Source organism: Dermacentor albipictus, chromosome 10 (genome assembly GCF_038994185.2).
Source record: "Dermacentor albipictus isolate Rhodes 1998 colony chromosome 10, USDA_Dalb.pri_finalv2, whole genome shotgun sequence".
NCBI classification, from domain to species: domain Eukaryota; kingdom Metazoa; phylum Arthropoda; class Arachnida; order Ixodida; family Ixodidae; genus Dermacentor; species Dermacentor albipictus.
Genome location: NC_091830.1, coordinates 31038985 through 31059213, shown reverse-complemented (window position 1 = coordinate 31059213; position 20229 = coordinate 31038985). Strand labels below are relative to the sequence as shown.

The following is a 20229-nucleotide window of genomic DNA, read 5'->3' as shown; positions in this document are numbered from 1 at the left end:
GGTAACTTTCCATCACAGAAATTCTTCTGTAGGAGGCCTGTAGAGTTGAGAAATCGGATTTATGAGACTTTGACAAGCCGTTCTTGAAAATTTCATTTTTAAGTATTTTAGGGTTTTCATACCTCACCAACGCATTGATTCGGGCTTGCTGGTCTGTCATACTGGGAGCCTTACGAGCTCCAACAAGAAAGGTAGAGACAAAGAAAAGGCAATTCACAGCGCTAACTTCCAACTGTTTGCTTCGGAGGGCACATGTCTTTTTATGGACTTTCTACGCACGCCCACGAAGGTGGGACCTCATGCAAATTGCGGCGCGCTTACATGACCTGCAGGCGGACCGCGTTTTGCATGATGCCAGTAAATAATGATATCGTAATTTTGTGCCTGTCAATTTTTTTTGTTGCTCTGAAAATTACTTTATTACATAAAAATTTGTTGTTATTTTGTGAAGCATTTGTTTAGCTCACTAAGACCAATATTTTTGTGATTCACGTGTTTAACGTTAATTTTGCAATACCTACATTTCATAGTACTGTGAATGATATGTCATAGTGTTGGATCTTTTGATCATTCAAATAGACAGCTGCATTGCACGGCAAATAAACTGCCTGCCATTGGGAATATGTCTTCAGATTGAACTGGTAATGACAAAATTGTGCGTCATATGGATGAATACGAACATGCTAGTGTCCCATCAAGAGAGAGTTATATATTAAATTTGGCTTTGAGATTAATGCAAGAAGGACATGTGGCGTCGTTTCTTGGCGAAACGGTACAACCAATCCGTCTACGACCACGTAACCAAAAAATCCGAACAAGGAGAGCTATTTTGCTTAGATAGAATATTGTATTACCTGCAGTTCTATTTCATGCCTTTCCGCTAACATGCGCATGTCGAAAAATGCAAATGAACAGATTCACAATGGACGGAGTGGTGTAGCAATTCCCTGCCTCCGAGTTTGTCATCGCGTCCAGTAATCACTGCTGTCGGCGTTCGTGCACAGTTTTAAGAAGTGACTATGCAGATTGAAAAGTTATGTTTTAAATATGTCTACTCGCTTTCCTGAGAAACTGCTGCCTGCTTAGACAATTTGAATGGTAGGTTTTCTGTTGCGCTAGAAAGTAGACATGCAGTTCCTTTTAAGAACCCCAAGCATTAAAGAATAATCTGTGGCGTTCCACTGTTCGTCGTCTTTCATAGGCTCAGTGTTGGCCTGGGGCACCAATCAATCAATCAATCAATCAATCAATCAATCAATCAATCAATCAATCAATCAATCAATCAATCAATCAATCAATCAATCAATCAATCAATCAATCAATCAATCAATCAATTGCCTACAATCGCCCTCTCTAGCGATTGGCTCGGCCAAGTTTTTGTCATTAGTAAGCGTCACGCATTTAGGAATAAGTAAGCAACTTGCAATGAACTGAGGAGAAAGAAGTCGAGGTTGGTATGAAGGAATGTATTCATCCATTACCTCATTCAGAATTTATAAAATTTTTTCAGGTGTTTTTTTCTATTTAGATAATGCCGACCGATTCATGGCCGATCCCCCGTAGTCGGTTGAGCCATACTTCTAGGCACCAAACCAAGCCAAACCGAAACCCTTGGTCCCCATGTTCGCTGAACGATAACGATACGCAAATATATCATGGGTACGGCTCACTTCGGCCCAGGAGTAGCAAAACATCGTCAAGGACAAAGATACGAGGCTTGCCGGCGAGGCCTCCAACGTTGCGCGCTGTGGGACAGTGTATTTTTGCTAGCAATTTTGCTGCACTGAAGACTCACCTAATGTTGTTAAGTTTCACTTAGCTTTCTCTCTTTGCTACTCAGTGTGTATGTGATTGATGGGCTATGTTTTGAAGCACCCCTAACCTACCTAAGATAGAAGGAAGAATGCTATTTGCTCTGTCCATGGCAGTGTCAAGAATTTCAGCGAATTCACTGGAGGGAAAAAAAGAGGTTTTGCTGCAAGCTCGCCTACTTATTTACATTAAGCGATGATTATTCACTTGTGACGTGATTCTATGATATATATACCAAGAGATGAAGAAGGAGAGAGGGGGGTTAAACGATACCATGCCTGGTTAGGTACCGTGCTGTTGGGGAAGTGAAAAAGGAGAAATTCAAGGAAACAGAAATGTTCTTCCGCAATCATATGGCCTGGCCATGTATAACCTCGCGTATACCTAGTAATATTGCATGAGTGTCGACCGCACGTGGGATATCGGCGTGTTGTAGCAGCGAGAAATGACCAAATCAGCAGTAGAGCACGCAAGCACAAAAACAACTACTCAATGCGAACGTCATCTGCTTCGCCAATGTCTGCAGGCGTGCAGAAACGCTACTGTTGTAATTTTTGAGGCTCCATTGTCCATGCTCTTGAGAACATCTGGCACGCGCTGGTAAGTTTATTGTATTTAAGTTTTTAATTTCCTGGCACATCGGCTCTGGTCGGGTGATACGAAAAAAAGAAAGAAGCAAGAAGCGCATTGCTAATGAATCCTCTCAGCCGTGCTCACGTTCTGATTTATAATTTTTTTTTTGCTAACACGAGCTCAAACTGTGCTGTCGAGTTCTGGCATCACCGGTAACCTATTGAAGAGAGCAGTGTACCTTGCAATGAGGAGTGCTTCGTGCACTTGCACATAATATCACCGATCCCACCAATTCTCGCCATTATAGTGCACTGACATGCCGTGTGGTTGATGCTCGCACGATATTAGTGAATAAATGGGAGGCTACAGCCACCTGCATTACTGACGTCATAGGTCTAGCCGGATGTGGTTTGCGGGTAGTAGTGAGCCATGCAGCCAGACGAATAACGACCCCTCAAATCATTGGTAATGCTGGTTTCTTGAGTGTGTTGTGACTGTCTTGACTTGTATGGGTGGTTCTCATTATCCCGGAAATGCGTTTCGACAGAAGCACAACGTAACTTCAAACAAATTTTGCTCTTTTTCAAACAAAACAGCTAAAAGTTAAAGCATCGTTGGCTATCTCATAGGTGCACGGTAGAGATCTTACCTGCGGCTAGAGATTGCAAGTGCAAAGAACCTCTCAGTAGTTCGGACTGATTCATGTGATAAAAAGAAATTTGAGGGCCAGAGATGCGCTTTGCAGTGTCACGAGGTTTCGTCTTGAGATGTGAATGTAACGCGAAGAAGGATAAGTAAGTGAACACTGATTTGAACAGCTTTGAGTGAACAGCTTTGGGGACATGACTTGTTTTTTTCTTCAGAATCGTGAATCCATTCAATGTCCTTGACGACCGCTTTACATAGCGCCTATATATATGCTAAACATAAAAAGGGACGCCTTTTTGCGTTCACGTATAATGTTATGCTCAATATTCAAATGAACGAAAAACATTTTGGTTGCCGCAACTGGGACGTGTCTGTAGCTCGACTCGTTGCGACGAGAGTAGAAAAACTGGGCTGGATCTTATCGGCACTTAAACTCGTATCATCTAAAGCAGTGTTCCTTGTCTCTACGAAAAAAAAAGAACGAAGAATAAGCATTGTAGGCAACGTTTACTTAATAATTATGCCAGATGCTTAACTTCACAAAGACACCGTGATATTGAAAGTATATTGCGCTGTGAGATTACATTTTGATTACGAAAGAAGCCCGCCGATAAATTAAGGAGTGACCTTGTTCAATTCAAACGTCTTTCTCAAGCTTATGGCGAGGTAAAAGGGCGGGTGCACTTAATCGAAGGCTGCCGAAGGGTGCGTCTTGTCTTAAGTATCAATCAAGTAGATGGCCAGGAAAAAAACCGGCATAGACGTTTCGTTTGCCGTGCATTACTGCTTGGAATCGTGAGATTTCTAGTCCTCTACACACTGCCAGTTTTACAGATCGGATCTTGAATGTCAAACCCACCGTCCGCAAACCAAAGGACACTTGTTCGCCGTTCTCAAAGTAATATCGTTCCAGGGGCTGAGGGATATTGTGACCTATATATCCACTAGCGCTGTTTTGGTTGCTTTTCTCGCAGAACGTAGCTTACTCAACATAAATGTTTCGGTCTCAAAGCATGCGGACGTTGCTGCAGTCAGAGATTCGCGCTCAGTCTAGGCAACTTGTTCGGTGCGTGGTGGAAGTCGTATCAGTAGAGAGAGCTTTTTTGAGCTGATGCCTGGCTGGTAGACACAAACCTGGACGTTGCTGGACAGACGACGGAAAACCACTGTCAGAAGTGGCCTGAGAACAAGTAGGGCCTGCCTTCAGTTGTCTTTCTAGAATTTATTCTAGAAGAGTTCTGCGGAGGGCGATCGAGGGTCTAAGTCCAGAAGCTTTGGAACAGACTACTTACTGTGACAAAAGGTAAGATTCATCAATGCAATTTCAAAATAGGGAAAGGAAAATGAGGTTCATATTTTGTGTCAAAACAAAGAGTTCAGGACGACGGGAGGAGGGATGCGAACGTCGAGTGATTGAGTGCTCCAGTCCAACTGTCCCGACTTGTCCCGGCACCGGTCCGGCATATTTGCTCTGTTCGTATTACTCGTGCTGGCGTCCGCGCTGTTCCCCATGTCGAACGTGGGCTAACTAGTTCAGCTTGAAAGAGTTGTGCTGATGATGCCTTTTGTTTCATTACCTGCTGCGCAGCCATGAATTGAACTTGAAATAGTCTGTGGAGCGTCATTCTCTTTCGAGGCAGTCCGTTTACCATGCTGTATTTAAACACCAAGTTGAAGCTGTTCATGAGGCATGCTTTATGGCCTGCTTGGCGCAGGTATGCCACGTCACAAATTTAGGCATTCATTGATCATCTCCACTGCAGTTTGGGGTGACAATTTACGTATGTTCTATGGAACACACACTCATAGAACCCATATCATGTAGTTTACGTTCCTTGCGTTTTCTTGTACCGTTCGAAACCGGCAGCAACCTAACAATTTAATTACAGCTCGGGTAAATATTAACCTTCCTTAATTATGCTGAACGCAAGTAATTTTTCTTGTTCTGTGTGTTTCAAATAAATTCAAAATAGTCGTCAGTGTGAGTTCCGTTTACTTCTTTAATGCTACAGACACAACGTCAATAAAATGATGTGACTAACTAGATAACGCTGTACAATGCAGTTTTTGGAAAGTGAACAGCCGGAAAACTTTCAAACTAAAAAATATTGTGATTTGCTTCCATTCAAAGCAACCCTTTGCAGTCAGTAACTGCTACTGTCACTTGACGTTGCTGTAGAAAACGCGATCGGCGATATGACTCGATAATCTCACATGTGAGACCACATCCAAAACTCACGCATTTGTCCAAAGTTCTTGCCACAATGCATTTACTGGAATGAATTTAGTCGGGTGATGCTGAAACATAGTGCTACGACTTGACGCACAGGTCGGCAGAGCACGCATTCACACTCACTCACCAATATCTTTGTGCACATCACACTTTTGTGCGCTCACACTTATCGGTACTAACTCACGTTCCTATTCTAGCTGCCTCATATCCACCGACAGTTACTCGCTTTTAATAGTCGTAACATGATGTTGGACTGCAGCACTAAGTGACACGGTAAGGTACTAGAAGCAGACAGGACGAGTGCTTCTAGTCTCTGTCCGTGTTACTTCGCACTACAATCCACGATCATGTTACCGTACCAACTCGCCCAACTTTCTATCCTTTAGTACTCGCTTCCATTTATGCTTACCGGCCCCCACTTGCGTTTATGATCACGTACACTCTCACTAGCGCTCACTCACACGTGTCAGTCGCATAAGTCAGCAATGACGTCAATTATTACACTGCAGTGCGGCCTCATTGCTTTCATTGAAGCTGCGATCGTTTCCCTTGGACAGTGCGGTGCTGGTCACTTCTATTCCTGCTAAAAAGCTTTTGCACTAAAACTTCCACAGGACTAGATATGAAGACAAGGTGGATCCTGTTCTTCATGCTCGTTGCCCCTCTCTGGGAATTGTGGAAGCGCTGGTCGTTCCTGACACAGTGCTCGACCTATTTCGGCTCAGTTTGCCTGGTGGTGCTAGCGAGCTTCTGGATGGCTCAGTTCCTCTGGTCCAAGGCCTTCAGGAAGCTCATTGAAGGCGACGGAAAAGCTGTTCTGGTGACCGGTAAGAAACTATACCTGCGTAGATGCATTCACGGTTTATTTTAGGTCCGCAAATGATTATCATACCCGTTAAATTGGTTATCGATGACTTGAAGATTACAGTACAAACGGCTACAAGGATAAAAGAAAAAATGGCTGTGGCTTAGCTAAGGTTAAGCCCAGGATGCGAAGCATACTAGCCTTTATTTTAACGCGACAGCGTTAAGGAGCTCGTGTCGCAGAAAAGCCGGTGTCGTCGGCGTCGGCTCAGGCGTGCGGCGCTTGCTCAGGCGCACATTTCGTTGTCGCGCCGAACGCTGCGTTGCTCGACGCGCACCGCGTCCGATGCGGGGCGCGACGCCGCGAGCGCCGGCGGGAGTTGGAGCGCCGGTTCTCCTCTGTCGTGACGTCACGGTGTCACGTGATTTCATGGTCACCGCCGCGCCTGAGGAGCTGGGTTGAGCCCTCGTAATATGCTTCGCATAACGTCGGCTCAGGCGTGCGGCGCTTGCTCAGGCGCACATTTCGTTGTCGCGCCGAACGCTGCGTTGCTCGACGCGCACCGCGTCCGATGCGGGGCGCGACGCCGCGAGCGACGGCGGGAGTTGGAGCGCCGGTTCTCCTCTGTCGTGACGTCACGGTGTCACGTGATTTCATGGTCACCGCCGCGCCTGAGGAGCTGGGTTGAGCCCTCGTAATATGCTTCGCATAAAAAGCGCTCATATCCATTGTAACCGTTATCGTACTTGTATGCTGTAGCCTAAAAGTAAGTGTGGCCCCATTTTCCTACACAGATAATTACAAGCTATGATAATATCGAAAATAGTCAATCTACTCTTTACTGTCTACGTACATGTCTGTTTGCTATGCTGTCTATAAATATTATTTGTGAACTATCGCAAAACTGAGCCGAATCTCGTCTTCGTTCACCCTCATTTGAGCGGTTCATGGTGACTGTCTATGTACGCTAGAGCCCTGTTTTTTTGAGTCCCTAACATAGACTATGCTTAATCTGCTATACTTCACTTGCTTGCGCCGTTTTCATATCGTAACCGAGTGCCCTGCGTGCAATACCAAATATTGGAATAGCTGTAAGCATTCCCTTCTCCTCACGTATGTTTTCGTTCACACAACGATCTACTGTTAAGAATATCCCGACGAGATATTTGTTGCCGACATTTTCAAAACCACACTAAAAATCAATCATTTAGTCTTTAAGTGCAAGTGTAATCTAGGGAAGCGAGTTTCTGTGGTATTTTGAGGATTACTGCACCGCCCGGATTACATTTATTGTTGGCACAAAAATTACAGAAGGGTATGTTTTTGCACTTTCGGTCCAGGTCGAGCCAAATGTACTTATCGCGTTCATGGTGAAGCTGTACCATTGTGTTAATGGACTCTTGTAATGATAATCAGACACGCTTGTTTTCCAGAAGACTTTGGGTATTTCTAGGAGTGGCAATCATCTTTTAACTTTTGCCATTAACAGTCACACTCGCGGAGACGTAAGATACTATTGCTACTAATTTAGAAAAAAATCCGTATTTACAGATATCTCTCGTTACTAGAGCACTGCTTACAAAAGAAAGTTGTCAAAACTTATTATTGCAAAGGAAATCAGGTTATTACGTTGGTTCCACATCGTTTGGGACCATAAGTGAATTACCATGGTTGTACCGGTCGCCAGACAAGATTGGAAATACGTTTCCCAGAAAATTGATTGGTTTTAGGCCGATTAAGGGAAATGAAACTTTCAAAGTGGTTCTCCAAGAGGAAATTTCTTCCTTGTGACTTGGAGGAAGGGAGAATAAAAGTCTAAGAAGAACTTGGACAAGGCAAACAAAGTTGAATGCATGAACAAACAAAACAACACAGCTATGTGCATCACGATTTCTATTCCTGATTGGCCTTTCTGAAAACACAATTCTGCAAAACAAAATGTCAATCTGTTAATAATTTCCGGTCATTTCCCCTCCGCCCACTATAGTAAACCGATTGAAAGCCACGACCTCATATATTTGATGTAACATAGTGGCTGGCTCCACGAAGCCGAACTTAAAATGAGAGACCGCTCTTTTCAAGGCACTTAGCTGTTTTCTTGATGTGCAAGTACGTGTTGACTGCTTCTTATCTTGCTGTCTATATCACCTTTCTATTCCGCTGTTGATCTTTCCCAGCATCAGGCAGCCAGCCGCACAAGATCTCATTTAGCATTCATGACTTCTCGTTTTATTTTCTTTCACGGTGTCTGAGAACACCAAGTGCAAAAGCAACCCAGTGAAAGAAAAGCGCATTATAATTAGCTTGCTCTTTCCGTTTGTTGTTCGTGTTGTCTTGTGCCATTTGCTAGTCATTACAAACCAGCCAGCCCTGCAAAACGTTTTGACCTCAACTGACCACAAGCTTTACTGCCGCGAACGATAATGTCGGAGCTTCTTGCTTTAAAGGGTGGTGGGGAGGGAAATTCCGATCCGGTGGGCCCCCTCGATTACGCGAAATGTTTTCTTTTTCATTCATGCCTGTGTAGGACATACTAGTTCTGAAGTTCAACAGAATGAAAGCCCTGCAATATGTATGGCACTGTTGCAATAAAATTTCTTTTTCGCCCATGCAAGGCTCAGGTTCAGAGAAAACTTGGTGCCAATCGATTCCATTGTTGAAGTATATGTGAAGCACTGAAATGCCTTTCTTGACGCGCCGATTTAAATCTGGGGCAGCGGTAAAAACACTTTGAATAGGATTTCCCGCACGTAAACATTTTGTAATACCGAACGCATCGTATATACTATATGCTCAGTACCTCACCAGCTATCCTAAAAATTATGATTCAAGTTGGGGAACCTAAAGCATATCCTAAGGTAGCGTGTTCTAAACGCTGGAACGAGGTTTGAGCATCAGGACCTCATCGAGGACCTCATCGGAATGCCGATTCCTTGGCAGAACACATTCGCATATACAAACATATATACAAAAAAAAAACAAGCAACTGCCGCGTTGCCCATGCCTGTCTGAGTCTACATTAGGCATGCTGTCGTACTATCAATTATACCGAAGCGGCAAAGATGTGCCGCCCGAAAAAGTGCGTGCCCAGAAAAGGAATGGCCACTCGGTCACTTTCACCTCAGGCCATTGACACAGCCGAAGCGAAAGTGGCCCAGTAGAAAAAATATTTACGCCCGTTATCGGATCATTTAAGGTAATCTACCACGAAACTTTGCGCTTTTGCTTTAAACCTTGTGCATGCTAAACTTGTTGCCGTCGCCGTCAAGGACCCATGCGTGAGTTGACCGTCAAGTCACGTAGCGGTTCCCGCGCAAAAACCCAGCAATCGCTGTTGTTTACTGCCGACTGTGTCAATTCTTCGCGGTTTTTACAAGATAACGGAGTTGGAATTTCGCCTGCTTGTTTACGTATGGTCGCTCGCTTGAAGCAACACGAGCGAATCTACCAATTGTACATTGGTTTGTTATTGAGAATAGCTAGGGCCCTTCTTAACGGGATTCAGTTGTCATAAGTTTGTTGGGTTGAGGTGCGTAACTAATGAGCAGTGTAATCAGGACAAATGTGTGGTGATTGCATCGCAGCAGAAATAAAGCTGTTTATTTTTAAATCCTACTAGTGAATCTGAAGATTTCAGCCCTTTTATGAACCTCAAATATAGTAAAGCTCTTGGCATTGATGATATCCAAATAAAGCCGATAAAGTATGTCTTAGAATACATCCCTGCAGCTTTAACGCATATGTTTAATTTAGCTTTACAGTCTTGGTTGTTGAATCTGGGGCGCATCTTCATTGAAAATTAAGAGGAGTAGGGTAACTGTATTTTATAAAGGAGGCAACAGAAACGAAGAGTCAAATTACAGACCTATCTCAATCATTCCTGTATTTTCCGAAGGGTTGGAAAAGATTATTTTTTCTCGCGTGTCAAATTTTTTCGACAGACAAAACATTCTATCATGTGCTCAGTTCAGCTTTCGTGAAGGCAGGTCAAAGGAAACTGCTTTGCTCACACTCAAGGAACTTGCACTAAAGACAAAGAAAAATATCTCTTCACTTTGACACTCTTTATTTATTTATTTATTTATTTATTTATGTATTTATTTATTTATTTATACACACTGCAGCCTCAGTGAGGCTATTGCAGGAGTGGGATGAACAATAAACATACGAACATTTATAAACAAGCTTGCGTGAATTGTTTCAGTGGTATTGAACGAATGTTGTCCGGTAATGAATTCCAGACTTAAATTGTCGATGGAAAACAATGCTGCGTGTAAAGGAATCAGTGCGAGCAAAAAAGGTTGAGATATTTAGAGCATGGTGACTCCTCGTACATGAGGGTTTCGAAAAAGTCAAATAGTTATCTAGAGAGGAGATAACTATCTGACATTGATTTCAGCAAGGCATTTAGTTGCGTAAATAATAAAATTTTGCTATGGAAATTATCACAGAATGGCGTTAGAGGTACTCCATTAACATTACTTGATTCTGACCTTACTGATCGAAAAGAATCAGTACAAATAAAACACGAGAAGTCATGTTTTCTTCCTTTACGAAATGACGTGCCACAAGGGAGCATACTAGATCCTATGTAGGCGTTAAAATGTAATGTAGGCGTTTTTAACGCCTACATTAACGACATTACTAATATTCATACAACTGTAACATTTATGGGGGATGCCGTTGACACTACTCTTTTCATTATTGGTCCGAATTCATAAGAGAAAAAAGGGCAGATTTATTGATGTACTCACGAAGCTATCTGAATGGAGAATCGCTAATTGCCTAAAAATAAACCCTACTAAAGCTAATGTTATTTCGCGCAAAAAATAAAGCTCTTACTAGTAATCAAACTTTAGTGTGCTGGTAAAGAACTGCAAATTGTTGATGAACATAAAATATTAGGCGTCACTTTTTCTTCGCACCTTACTGGTGCTCATTGGCGGTGCTCATCGAAGCAACATGTCTGGATTGCTGCGCAGGTCCTTTCTTTTTTGCCGTTGCCTTCAAACTTCAGCGGACATGATCTGCCTGGTTCGTTTGGACATGCGCTGTGGATTCCTTGATCTTCGGGCACGTGGAAACGTCGGCTCCAGCCAAAAGCCTTCGTGTCTGTTATCACTGCCGAAAGTGGAACGTCGCGTATTGGCCTCACATCTGTGTGAGGTCCACGCAAGGCACTATAAAAGGCGCAGATTCTTTGCATCTTAGAGGACACGGCAGCGCTCATCGAAGCGACATGTTTCACCAAGTCTGGATCACTCTGCAGGTTATATCGCAGTTTGTTTACTACTGCTCGTACGAATTCCTGTACTCTTGTCATGCTGCCGTTGCCTCGAAGATGGCTGTTGGACTGTTCTCCTACTCTTGCTTTGTGGTGACGTAGGAAGCAACCCCGGTCCCACCGTTGCGGAGAAACTAGCTGTCATTCTTGACGTAATTAAAGAGATAAAAGATGCGGGCAAGATACGCGATGCTACCCTTTCAGAACTGAACCAGAAGGTTACAAGATTGGACAAAGTCTTGGAATTAGCTAAAGCGAACGCATTGAAAATACAAAAAAAAACTGGAGGAAACGGTACGACATTTGGAAGAAGTTTTCTTCACTCAAAATAAAAAGCTTGTTGACTTCGAAGACCCAGCTCGTAGAAACACACTTTTAGTTATCATTATTAAAGAATCACCTGAGGAAGAAAGACAGGATCTTAATAAAGTTGTTCCTAAAGTTTTCCAAGAAAAGCTTAGCGTTAGTGCCAGTTCCGTGGAAAGTATTCATAAGACTGGTAGGCCGTGAAAGAATAAGATAAGACCTGTTATTGTGAGCCTGTACAACTATAAGGAAAATATATACCTGTTTAAAAATTACTCGAAACCTAAGGGTATCGGCATATCAATTCCCGGCGATTATTCTAAAAAAACCTTGCAAATAAGAAAGAAATTGTGGCAGTCTCGATTAGAAGGCAGTCTTTCAAATGATCAAGTGAAACTTGTTCACGACAAGGTGTTTGTGATCGGTGACGTCTATGCATGGGACAAAGCCAAGAACTGTAAAGTATTGCTCCGTAAGAGTACTAAATCATAAGACTGACACTATTGTACGAAAGAGGAGCCTGTACAGAAGGTTCTTCGTATTGTTTGTTTGAATGGCCAAAGTGTGTGCAATAAATTAGAACTGCTTGGACGCATTTCGCTGTAATGTGACCCTCACATAGCCGTTATCCCAGAAACGTGGCTTCACGCTAATGTCCCAGATAACGGTGTATTCCCACCTTCATATTGTTGTTATAGGAACGATCGCGAAACAAAAGGAGGTGGTATTGCAGTTCTTGTAAAATGCGGGCTTTCATCCTTTGCGCTGCCAGAAGTTGATAACAGTCTCGGAAGCGTTTTTTTTACAAAGTCCAATTCAGCAGCAACACTGTCATTATTGCAAGAGTTTACAGGTCACCTGGATCCACTCCAGAATTCTTTTTAGAGCTCTACAATTATTTAGAAAAATACCGCGATCAAAATATAATTGTCGCTGAAGGTATTCACCTTCCTTGTATTAGCTTGTATTAGCTGTGTTATTCACCTTCGTTGTATTCCTTGTATTATACACCTTCCTTGTATGCCTAGTTTCTTAGCCGCTTATATTTTTAGAAACTAGGCATTGATGCCCAAAATACATAACAATCATTTGAAAAATCTCGTCATAGGCATCAACACTTTATTGAAGCTATTTTCGCTCTTACGAATGTTTATAAGTATTCATTCTTTCCCCGATGCAATCATAGATTGGAATGCATTGCCGCATGATTCTCTCCTATTTGCCCCTGATGAGTGATTTGGACCATCAGAATGCTTTGTCTGTGATGTGCTATGTTGTTAACGTTGAGCGTTGTTTCTCTTCTTTTATGGCTTTTTCTTATGCGTGCATATATCTCGTTCAGTTTCTATAAGCATGCATCGTCCATTTTTAGTGTCTTTTTGTCAATACGCATGCTCTTTTTCAAGGCAGAATACTTTTGTACTTTTTGTTTTCTGACTCTCCGGCTTGGACCGTATTCGGTTCTCACTATAAAAAATATAAAAGAAATATTTGGAATAAGCATATTGAAAATATCTGTAAAAGACTGCCTGCTATCACAGGTGTTTGCCTCGAAGTCGGTGTCTTCTTCCACCTAAAGCAAAACTTAACATTTATTATGCCTCATTTTCCCCCATTTAGGTTACTGTAGCTTAGTGTGGGCGACTACAGGAAAGACAAATATTATGAAAATCCTTTCTTTCTAAAAGATGATTCGGCACAATGACAACATGAGTTTTCTGGAGGCAACGCGGCCAGCTTTCTGAAGGCGTAAAATTATCAAAATAGAATTTTTCTGCTATTTTCACCTTCTATCGGTGTTTTATTTCTCAAATACTGCCTTCAAAAATTCCCTGTTGTATACTGCATCTTTGACACCAAAATTTATTTCTCTCAATAAAAAAAATAGTGATACGTGGTATGTTCCGCGTTTTGGTAATGAATATAGCTTACAGTCATTAAAGCATATTCTACCATACATTTTAAATAAATATCTAGGTACACATACTTCTTCATGCAAGGAACTACGAATGCATTTTGTAAACATGTGATCACTGATGGTTTTATCGTTTTTCAGAGTCAATTGTGTTACCGTTTTTCTAACCATTACACACATACGCTTCTATCTTCTGAAGTATCTAATATGTTTTCTTTTAGTCTCTGTTATCCAGTTTCTATATCAGGGCGAATCCTGTTAGCTTTTTCTAACCCTTACACACATATATTTCTTTTTTCTGATGTATCAAACATGTTTTTCCTTATCTCTACATTATTTTCGCTCTTGTTATTGTGGATTTATGTAAGTAAATAATTTGTACTGAGTGTCTAACAATGTTACTACTTTTGATGCAACCATCATGTGTGCCTTGTAACCGTGACCGTCGGCCCAGTCAAGCTGCTTTTCCAACTGCTTTGAGTCTAGGGCGTCCACCAGAACTCTTGTATTTCTGGAAATAAATGTGTATTGTATTGTATCGATATTAAGAATGTCGACACAAATTCCAATAATAAAGCTTTCAAAGTGCAGAGCCTGGTGAAGTATGTCGCAGGGAAAAAACTGCATTGTTTCCTTACACCCGTAAAAATGTTTCATTTGGTGTTCGTGCATCTAGCTCAAGTATAAAAAACAAAGAGAGCAATACAAACACCCGGGCCCGAGGTTCTCGCCTGTTTTGAGTAAAGCACCACACTGAAGCTTTTGGAATACAGGATTTCCAATAAATTTACAGATTTTTTTATTGTATAGCGAGGAAGCTTTGTAGTATGAACATGGTTGTACATTTTTTTTGGTTTTGCTAGATTGATCTAATAGTGTTTGTTTAGTGCACAGGCATGCATGGCACGCCTGATAGGCTCGCCTATCGAAACCTCGGCCAGCCTGTCTGAGGCGCTTTACCCGGTTCACCAAATGTTTATCCTACGCAAGGTCTTAGAGTATTTAGACGACACATGGTACCAGAGCTAGTGCGGTGAAACTGGATGTTTAGACTGTTTTTCGTTTGTACGTAATACCTACTCATTCAAGAATCGACAGAATAAGCTGAAAGCGGAAGGTGCTCCTTGAGTACTCGGTGGAGGACCCGTAACGTGAAAAGTGGCATTTACCCGATAAACTAAAGTGAAAGCATTACAGGCTAAATCTACTGAACTGCTCATGGGTGACAGAACACAGTTCAGCGAACCCGTGAGTGAAACAATGCATCGTTTTGTTATAATTTCTATAGTCACGATTGTACAAATTAATGCGAACGTGATCCCTTGGGAGGCTGAATATAATGAGACATGCAGAACCAGTTTGATAAGTGCGTTGGTTTCGGTTACTTCAACTCACACTGCCATAATCACTAGTCAAAGGGAGCGATGTCTTACTCACTTTCAACAAACTCTCACCTAAACATATTACTTGTACCTTCTTCTAAGCCTTTAATTACACACGAATTTGATTTGGATCACAGGTTGCGACACGGGCTTTGGAAACTTGCTAGCAGAGCGGCTGGCCCACGAAAGTTTCTTCGTGTACGCCGGCTGCCTGGATGCCAATGGTGACGGTGCTCGCGAATTGTCGAAGAATGCGAGCATCCGAGTTCTGCAAATGGATGTCACGAATGAAGACCAAATCGAGGCTGCGCTCGTCTCAATCAAGAACACTCTTGGGACTAGAGGTGAGCTAAGAGCCTGTGCTGAACTCTTAGTGGGGCATAGACAAAGGGGGGAGTGGTCCCATTGAGACCCAGCCCACATCATCCTACATTTTTTACGGCTGTCATCTATACGTGACGAATGTAAAGCGGCGCTTGTTTGCTACGCATAGAACTCTCTGATGAACCACCGAGAATAGTGTCTTCACATGTAGCGCTATCCATCCAATAGCATATGAAGGTGCAGTTTCTCTGCCCGAGGTGTTGTTTTAAACACAGCAGTGGAAGGGCCGATGAATCTGTGGTGCAGTTTAGTAAAACACTCTGGGTATTGGAGCAAAAATAACAAAGAAAAAGAATCGTAAACGCATTACCTAGGTGGTCAATAATATACCTTAAAGCCCCGTAGTTTGCTACCACAAACCCCAGATGCTAAAGGGGCCATGGTAACAAATTTTCGAGCGTAATTTATGCATTGAATATTGAAGCATATGCGTCTGACAGCCAGCTGGCAAAATTCTAGCACATTCGATGCAGTAGAACATTATATTGCGATTTCTTTTGTGTCGCATTTGAACCGTACAGCAGCTAGGCAAAGTCAAGTGGGGACGACATGATTTGACGTCCCCGGGAACGGCTCCGCAGAGTATTGGAAGTCGGTCTCGAAGGCTGTGTTTTTGTGCAGTAAAAATATCGGAACTTACTGCCAGCGCGGTGAAGCATCATGGCCACCATACGCTGCTTTGTTTTTGAATGTGTGCTTGTGTGACATGCTGCTGCTACTTGTAATGCATGTGAAGGCGTTGCGGGCACAATTCAACAGCGATGCCATTGCCTTGCCGCGTTGTTCGGTGCAGAGCGTGCGAGGAAAAACATCTGATGTGGTTTCGTATTGTTTGAAAGCAGACGACACAGCGGTAGCCCTGCATTTCCTGATGTCACACAGTCTATGCGAAAAGGGCGGTCGCTGCTTGTGGCAGTGGTTTAGAGGTAACGATTTCAAATTTTGAGTTAGAAGGTTCGCTGATAAGTCAGTTTTTTTTGTGTGTAAACACATTGGGCCCTCTACTCTCAAATACAATTTTAAGCTAAGGACATTCAGATCACCGTGGTAATGGCCGCTTCATGGGCCGAAAATTAGCACAACAGAAATTTCAGAATAACGAGTTGTGTTGCACCAGCGACTACCCTGTTGTAAACGACATCCTCTTAAATTTCATTCATGCAGCTTGCTAAAGAATGTTAGCGTGAACTGCTCTCATGATTTACTTATGCTTTGTGCAAGTCTTGGCATAGCTCAGCTCATGTTCAGTGGCCTTGCTTACTGCGTGCCAACGATTACAATGCTAATGAATAGCTAACGTATCCGAGGACAGAAATAAATCACAAAAAATAAGAATATTAATATACGGAATTCTAATCAAGCAGCAGTGTAAATGTTTAAAGAAAGGAGAGTTTGCTTAATGAAGAGTTCTTAAATCTTGTATTCCCGTGCTTCGCGCAGTCCTTTGGGCTGTAGTTGCAAATGCAGGCGTACCTAGTCACGGGCTACTCGAGTGGGAGAGCATGGCATCAATACGAAAGGTGTTCGAGGTCAACGTGTTCGGTGTGGTAAGCGTGTCAAAGAAATTTCTACCACTGCTTAGGAGGTCCAAGGGTCGCCTCGTTGTCGTCTCCAGCGTTCTAGGTGAGTTTTACACCGTTCAGCACTCAGTGATCATGTGGTCAAGTGGTGACGCTGCTGTGAGTGTGTGTTGAGTGGAGCAATACTTATGAAGCGGGCGCTACTTATAAACTACCATGAAAAAAAAATGATTGTAATGTGCGATAGCATGCCAACCTTAGTAATTATTCACACCTGTTACCATGTCTGTATGTAGAACTTGTCTGACACGCGTAAAAGCTTCAGAAAGGTTAACGCGGAAGACAGGAGAGCAAGCTACCGCAGCAACGAAGCTAAAGAATAACATTTGGTTAACTAGTAATGATCTTGCCATTAGGAATTGTTTGTAATCGGAAAAAAATTATACAGAGCTCTGCAATTATATCGCGATGACCGGCTATGCTGTGACATTCCAACGTCACCGTTTGATGTGTCCATGACTTATTAGAATATCTTGAAGTGAGATTGAAAAGGTTTGTGGGGTGCAACTTGTGCCGTTATTTACAGGGCCTGGCATCTACTGCAATAGGAATTCCATGGCAACATTATACAATGAGAGGCTCTGCCTTTCGGTATAGTCCGGAACAAATTTTTTTCACGTTGTCGTAGAAAAACAAACCGTATTGTATTTAGTATGTGCCGAAGACAAGGTAAAGTTAAAGAAAAGTAAATTATGTGGCAGGCTATGTTTTTCGAGGGTCACACGGGTGTCTAAACTAACAAAACAGAAGCCTCAACTTGATGCACAAGTCGAGAGTGTTGACCTTCGCTTAAACGGGACGTTATCCGCAGGTCGCGGCACAGTTCCTGCGGGCGTATCTTATTGCATGAGTAAGCACGCCGTCATCTCACTGGCTGATGGACTGCGCCGGGAGTGCCTCGGCAAAGGCGTTGACGTCTGTACCATCGAACCTACAGCGTACAGGTAAACTCGCGTTATATTTTTCGGGGTGCCAGTCTACCGAACGCCACATCGTATCCGTGGGCCAATGTGAAGTGTTCTTTGGGCAAAAAGTTATCACACCAGTGGCTTCGGGCTGGACAAGGTAACAGGCCCCCGTAAACTCGCATGGTTGGCCGTGTCCTTGCCTTTGGCGCTGCAAGAACTTTCTTTGTCAGCAATGAACCAAGTATTCCAGACTATGCTAATTCTGATCTGACCTGCGCCATTTCCTTCTTTTTGGTTATGCACCCGACAGGACACGGATCGTGGCGGACGTGGGATCTGTGAAGATGATCCGCGACGACCTGAGTCGGCTACCTGGCGAGGTTCTGGACGACTACAGCGAGCGTGAGATACAAGAATGGATGAATACGGCCGAGATTCTTTTCAAGTGGATGGCCCGCGAGGACCCCAATGAAGTGGTCGAACAGATGGTGCGTGCCGTCAGGGAGTCCGAGCCAAAGCCGTACTATGCAGCCTGGGGGCCCTTCGATCCCATCTTCTACTTTGTGCTTCGGGAAGCACCCGCTGAGTTTGTTGACGCTCTGAGTTTTGCGGTGCGCAAGATGGGCGGATTAAGGAAATAGATTCGGGAGCGAGCTGACTGAGTCGTGGCTGGACTACAGTGCACTTTGAAGACGCCGATCATTTCATGTCGCACTTCAGTGTATTCTTCATGCAGTGCCGCCGAAACGGACTGTTCTAATGGCAGACACGAAAGGATGGCGAGTATGAAACAGGCTGTTGGGCAGTTTATGTTGCGTAGATGGCTTCTATGAACATGTTTTCGTATTCGTATTTGGAAAAATGATTACTATTATGTTAGTTAAGTAGTGGAATGTACAGTTCATTTTGGGAAGTATATTCTAGCACTTTCCCCGTGCGGAGCCCCATCTACTACGCAAATGTGTTCGAGAGGTTGAAAATTTCGAAAGTTATTTGGTAACCTAAATCCCAATCAATAATTTTTATTTTGAAAGTGCTGGTTTCAGTGCGTTTACGAGGGAAGATTTCTATTAATGTACTGTGGAGAATACAAATAAAAAACACCAGGAAGCTGAGATATCCTAGAGAACAGAGTAATTGGCCAGGACCACTGATTATGGCTGCAAGTATATGTTTACTCATGAATGAGCAAATTTTACAGGAAGCTGTATTTTTTGCATGAGCTATGCTTTTTTGCATAATCAATATTGGTGCAGATGAGGTACGAAAATGAGAATGCAAGCAATGTTTACAATAAAGATTGCGTGAGGCCTACCACGTTCGAGGTGCTAATAACAATAGAGAGAACAAATAATCATCGGAAGAGTACGAATGTTTTCTTTTCGATTTGCAGTGAAATCACGAAGACTATGCAACGCAAGAATTAGAATAATACCAATGTCACTAAATTGACTGGCTTATATATTGAAGGTATGAATCAGTCAATCCAGGATGATGTTATCAAATTTAAATGAAACTTGCACAAGCTAGGGCTGTGAGCAATAAGCTCCGTCGTTTCAAGCAACGTGTCAAGTTTCTTTCAATGATTCGGACTCCTTTGCAAGTTCTTTGGAATTAAAATGTCGTTTTGCAAGATCAAAAATATACCCGTAATCACATGGCGCGCCAGATATGACACGGCAATTCTTGTTCATAAATTTGCCGCCACCAAGCGTTTCGTTAGAAACTTGAGGTTGGTTTTGGCATAGTTGCTTGAGTAAAGGCTTGCCAAATTTTTCATAAAACTAAATATAAAAGACATGCAAAAGGGGGTTAATAAAGGTTTAGAGCTAGTCAGCATGGAGTACGCTGTGAAACACGGCAATATTAGGCACTCATGCTGGTTTAAATAGCATACCCATGGGCGCATAAAAACACAACCACACAAGGACAGATTCACAAGATGAACTTATGTGATTGTGCTACGCGAGGAGAATCCTGCGATAAAATATGCAACAACTACAACAACGAGCCTACGAAGAACTTCCGGTAAATCACTAGTTACATAGTGGGAGGCACCAATACCGCGGAGCTACTCATCACTTATCGCCGTCTGTGTTTGGATGTTTCAGGAGTGACATTCTGAGCACAAATATACATTTTCCACGCGATGAATGCAATCATGGAGACAGTAGAGAAAAATGAAATAATGGAGGACTGCCGGAACCGACATCACTGTCAAGAACGTAGAGGGACACACGAGTCCGAATACTTAGGATAACTGCTGTTTGTTAATGCAATAGCTTCATGTAAGCCTGGTGTGCTAGAGTTCGGTGCTGCGGCACGTTCGCGGAGGACTGTGGCTTTTATAATACTGTGGTTAGTTCAGCAAAATTTGTCCAGAAAAACAACAACTGACG

The 20229-nt window shown here is 42.9% G+C and overlaps 1 protein-coding gene across 1 annotated transcript; it reads left to right on the top strand.

The window, feature by feature from the left end:
• Positions 1-4723: 4723 nt before the first annotated feature.
• Positions 4724-18861, top strand: LOC135912233 (dehydrogenase/reductase SDR family member 9-like). Its single transcript, XM_065444610.2, has 6 exons — positions 4724-4748; positions 5881-6093; positions 15096-15302; positions 16783-16965; positions 17734-17866; positions 18141-18861. Exons 1-6 carry the CDS (start codon positions 4724-4726, stop codon positions 18469-18471), a joined length of 1092 nt encoding a protein of 363 aa, XP_065300682.2. The 3' UTR covers positions 18472-18861.
• The last annotated feature ends 1368 nt before the right edge of the window (positions 18862-20229 follow it).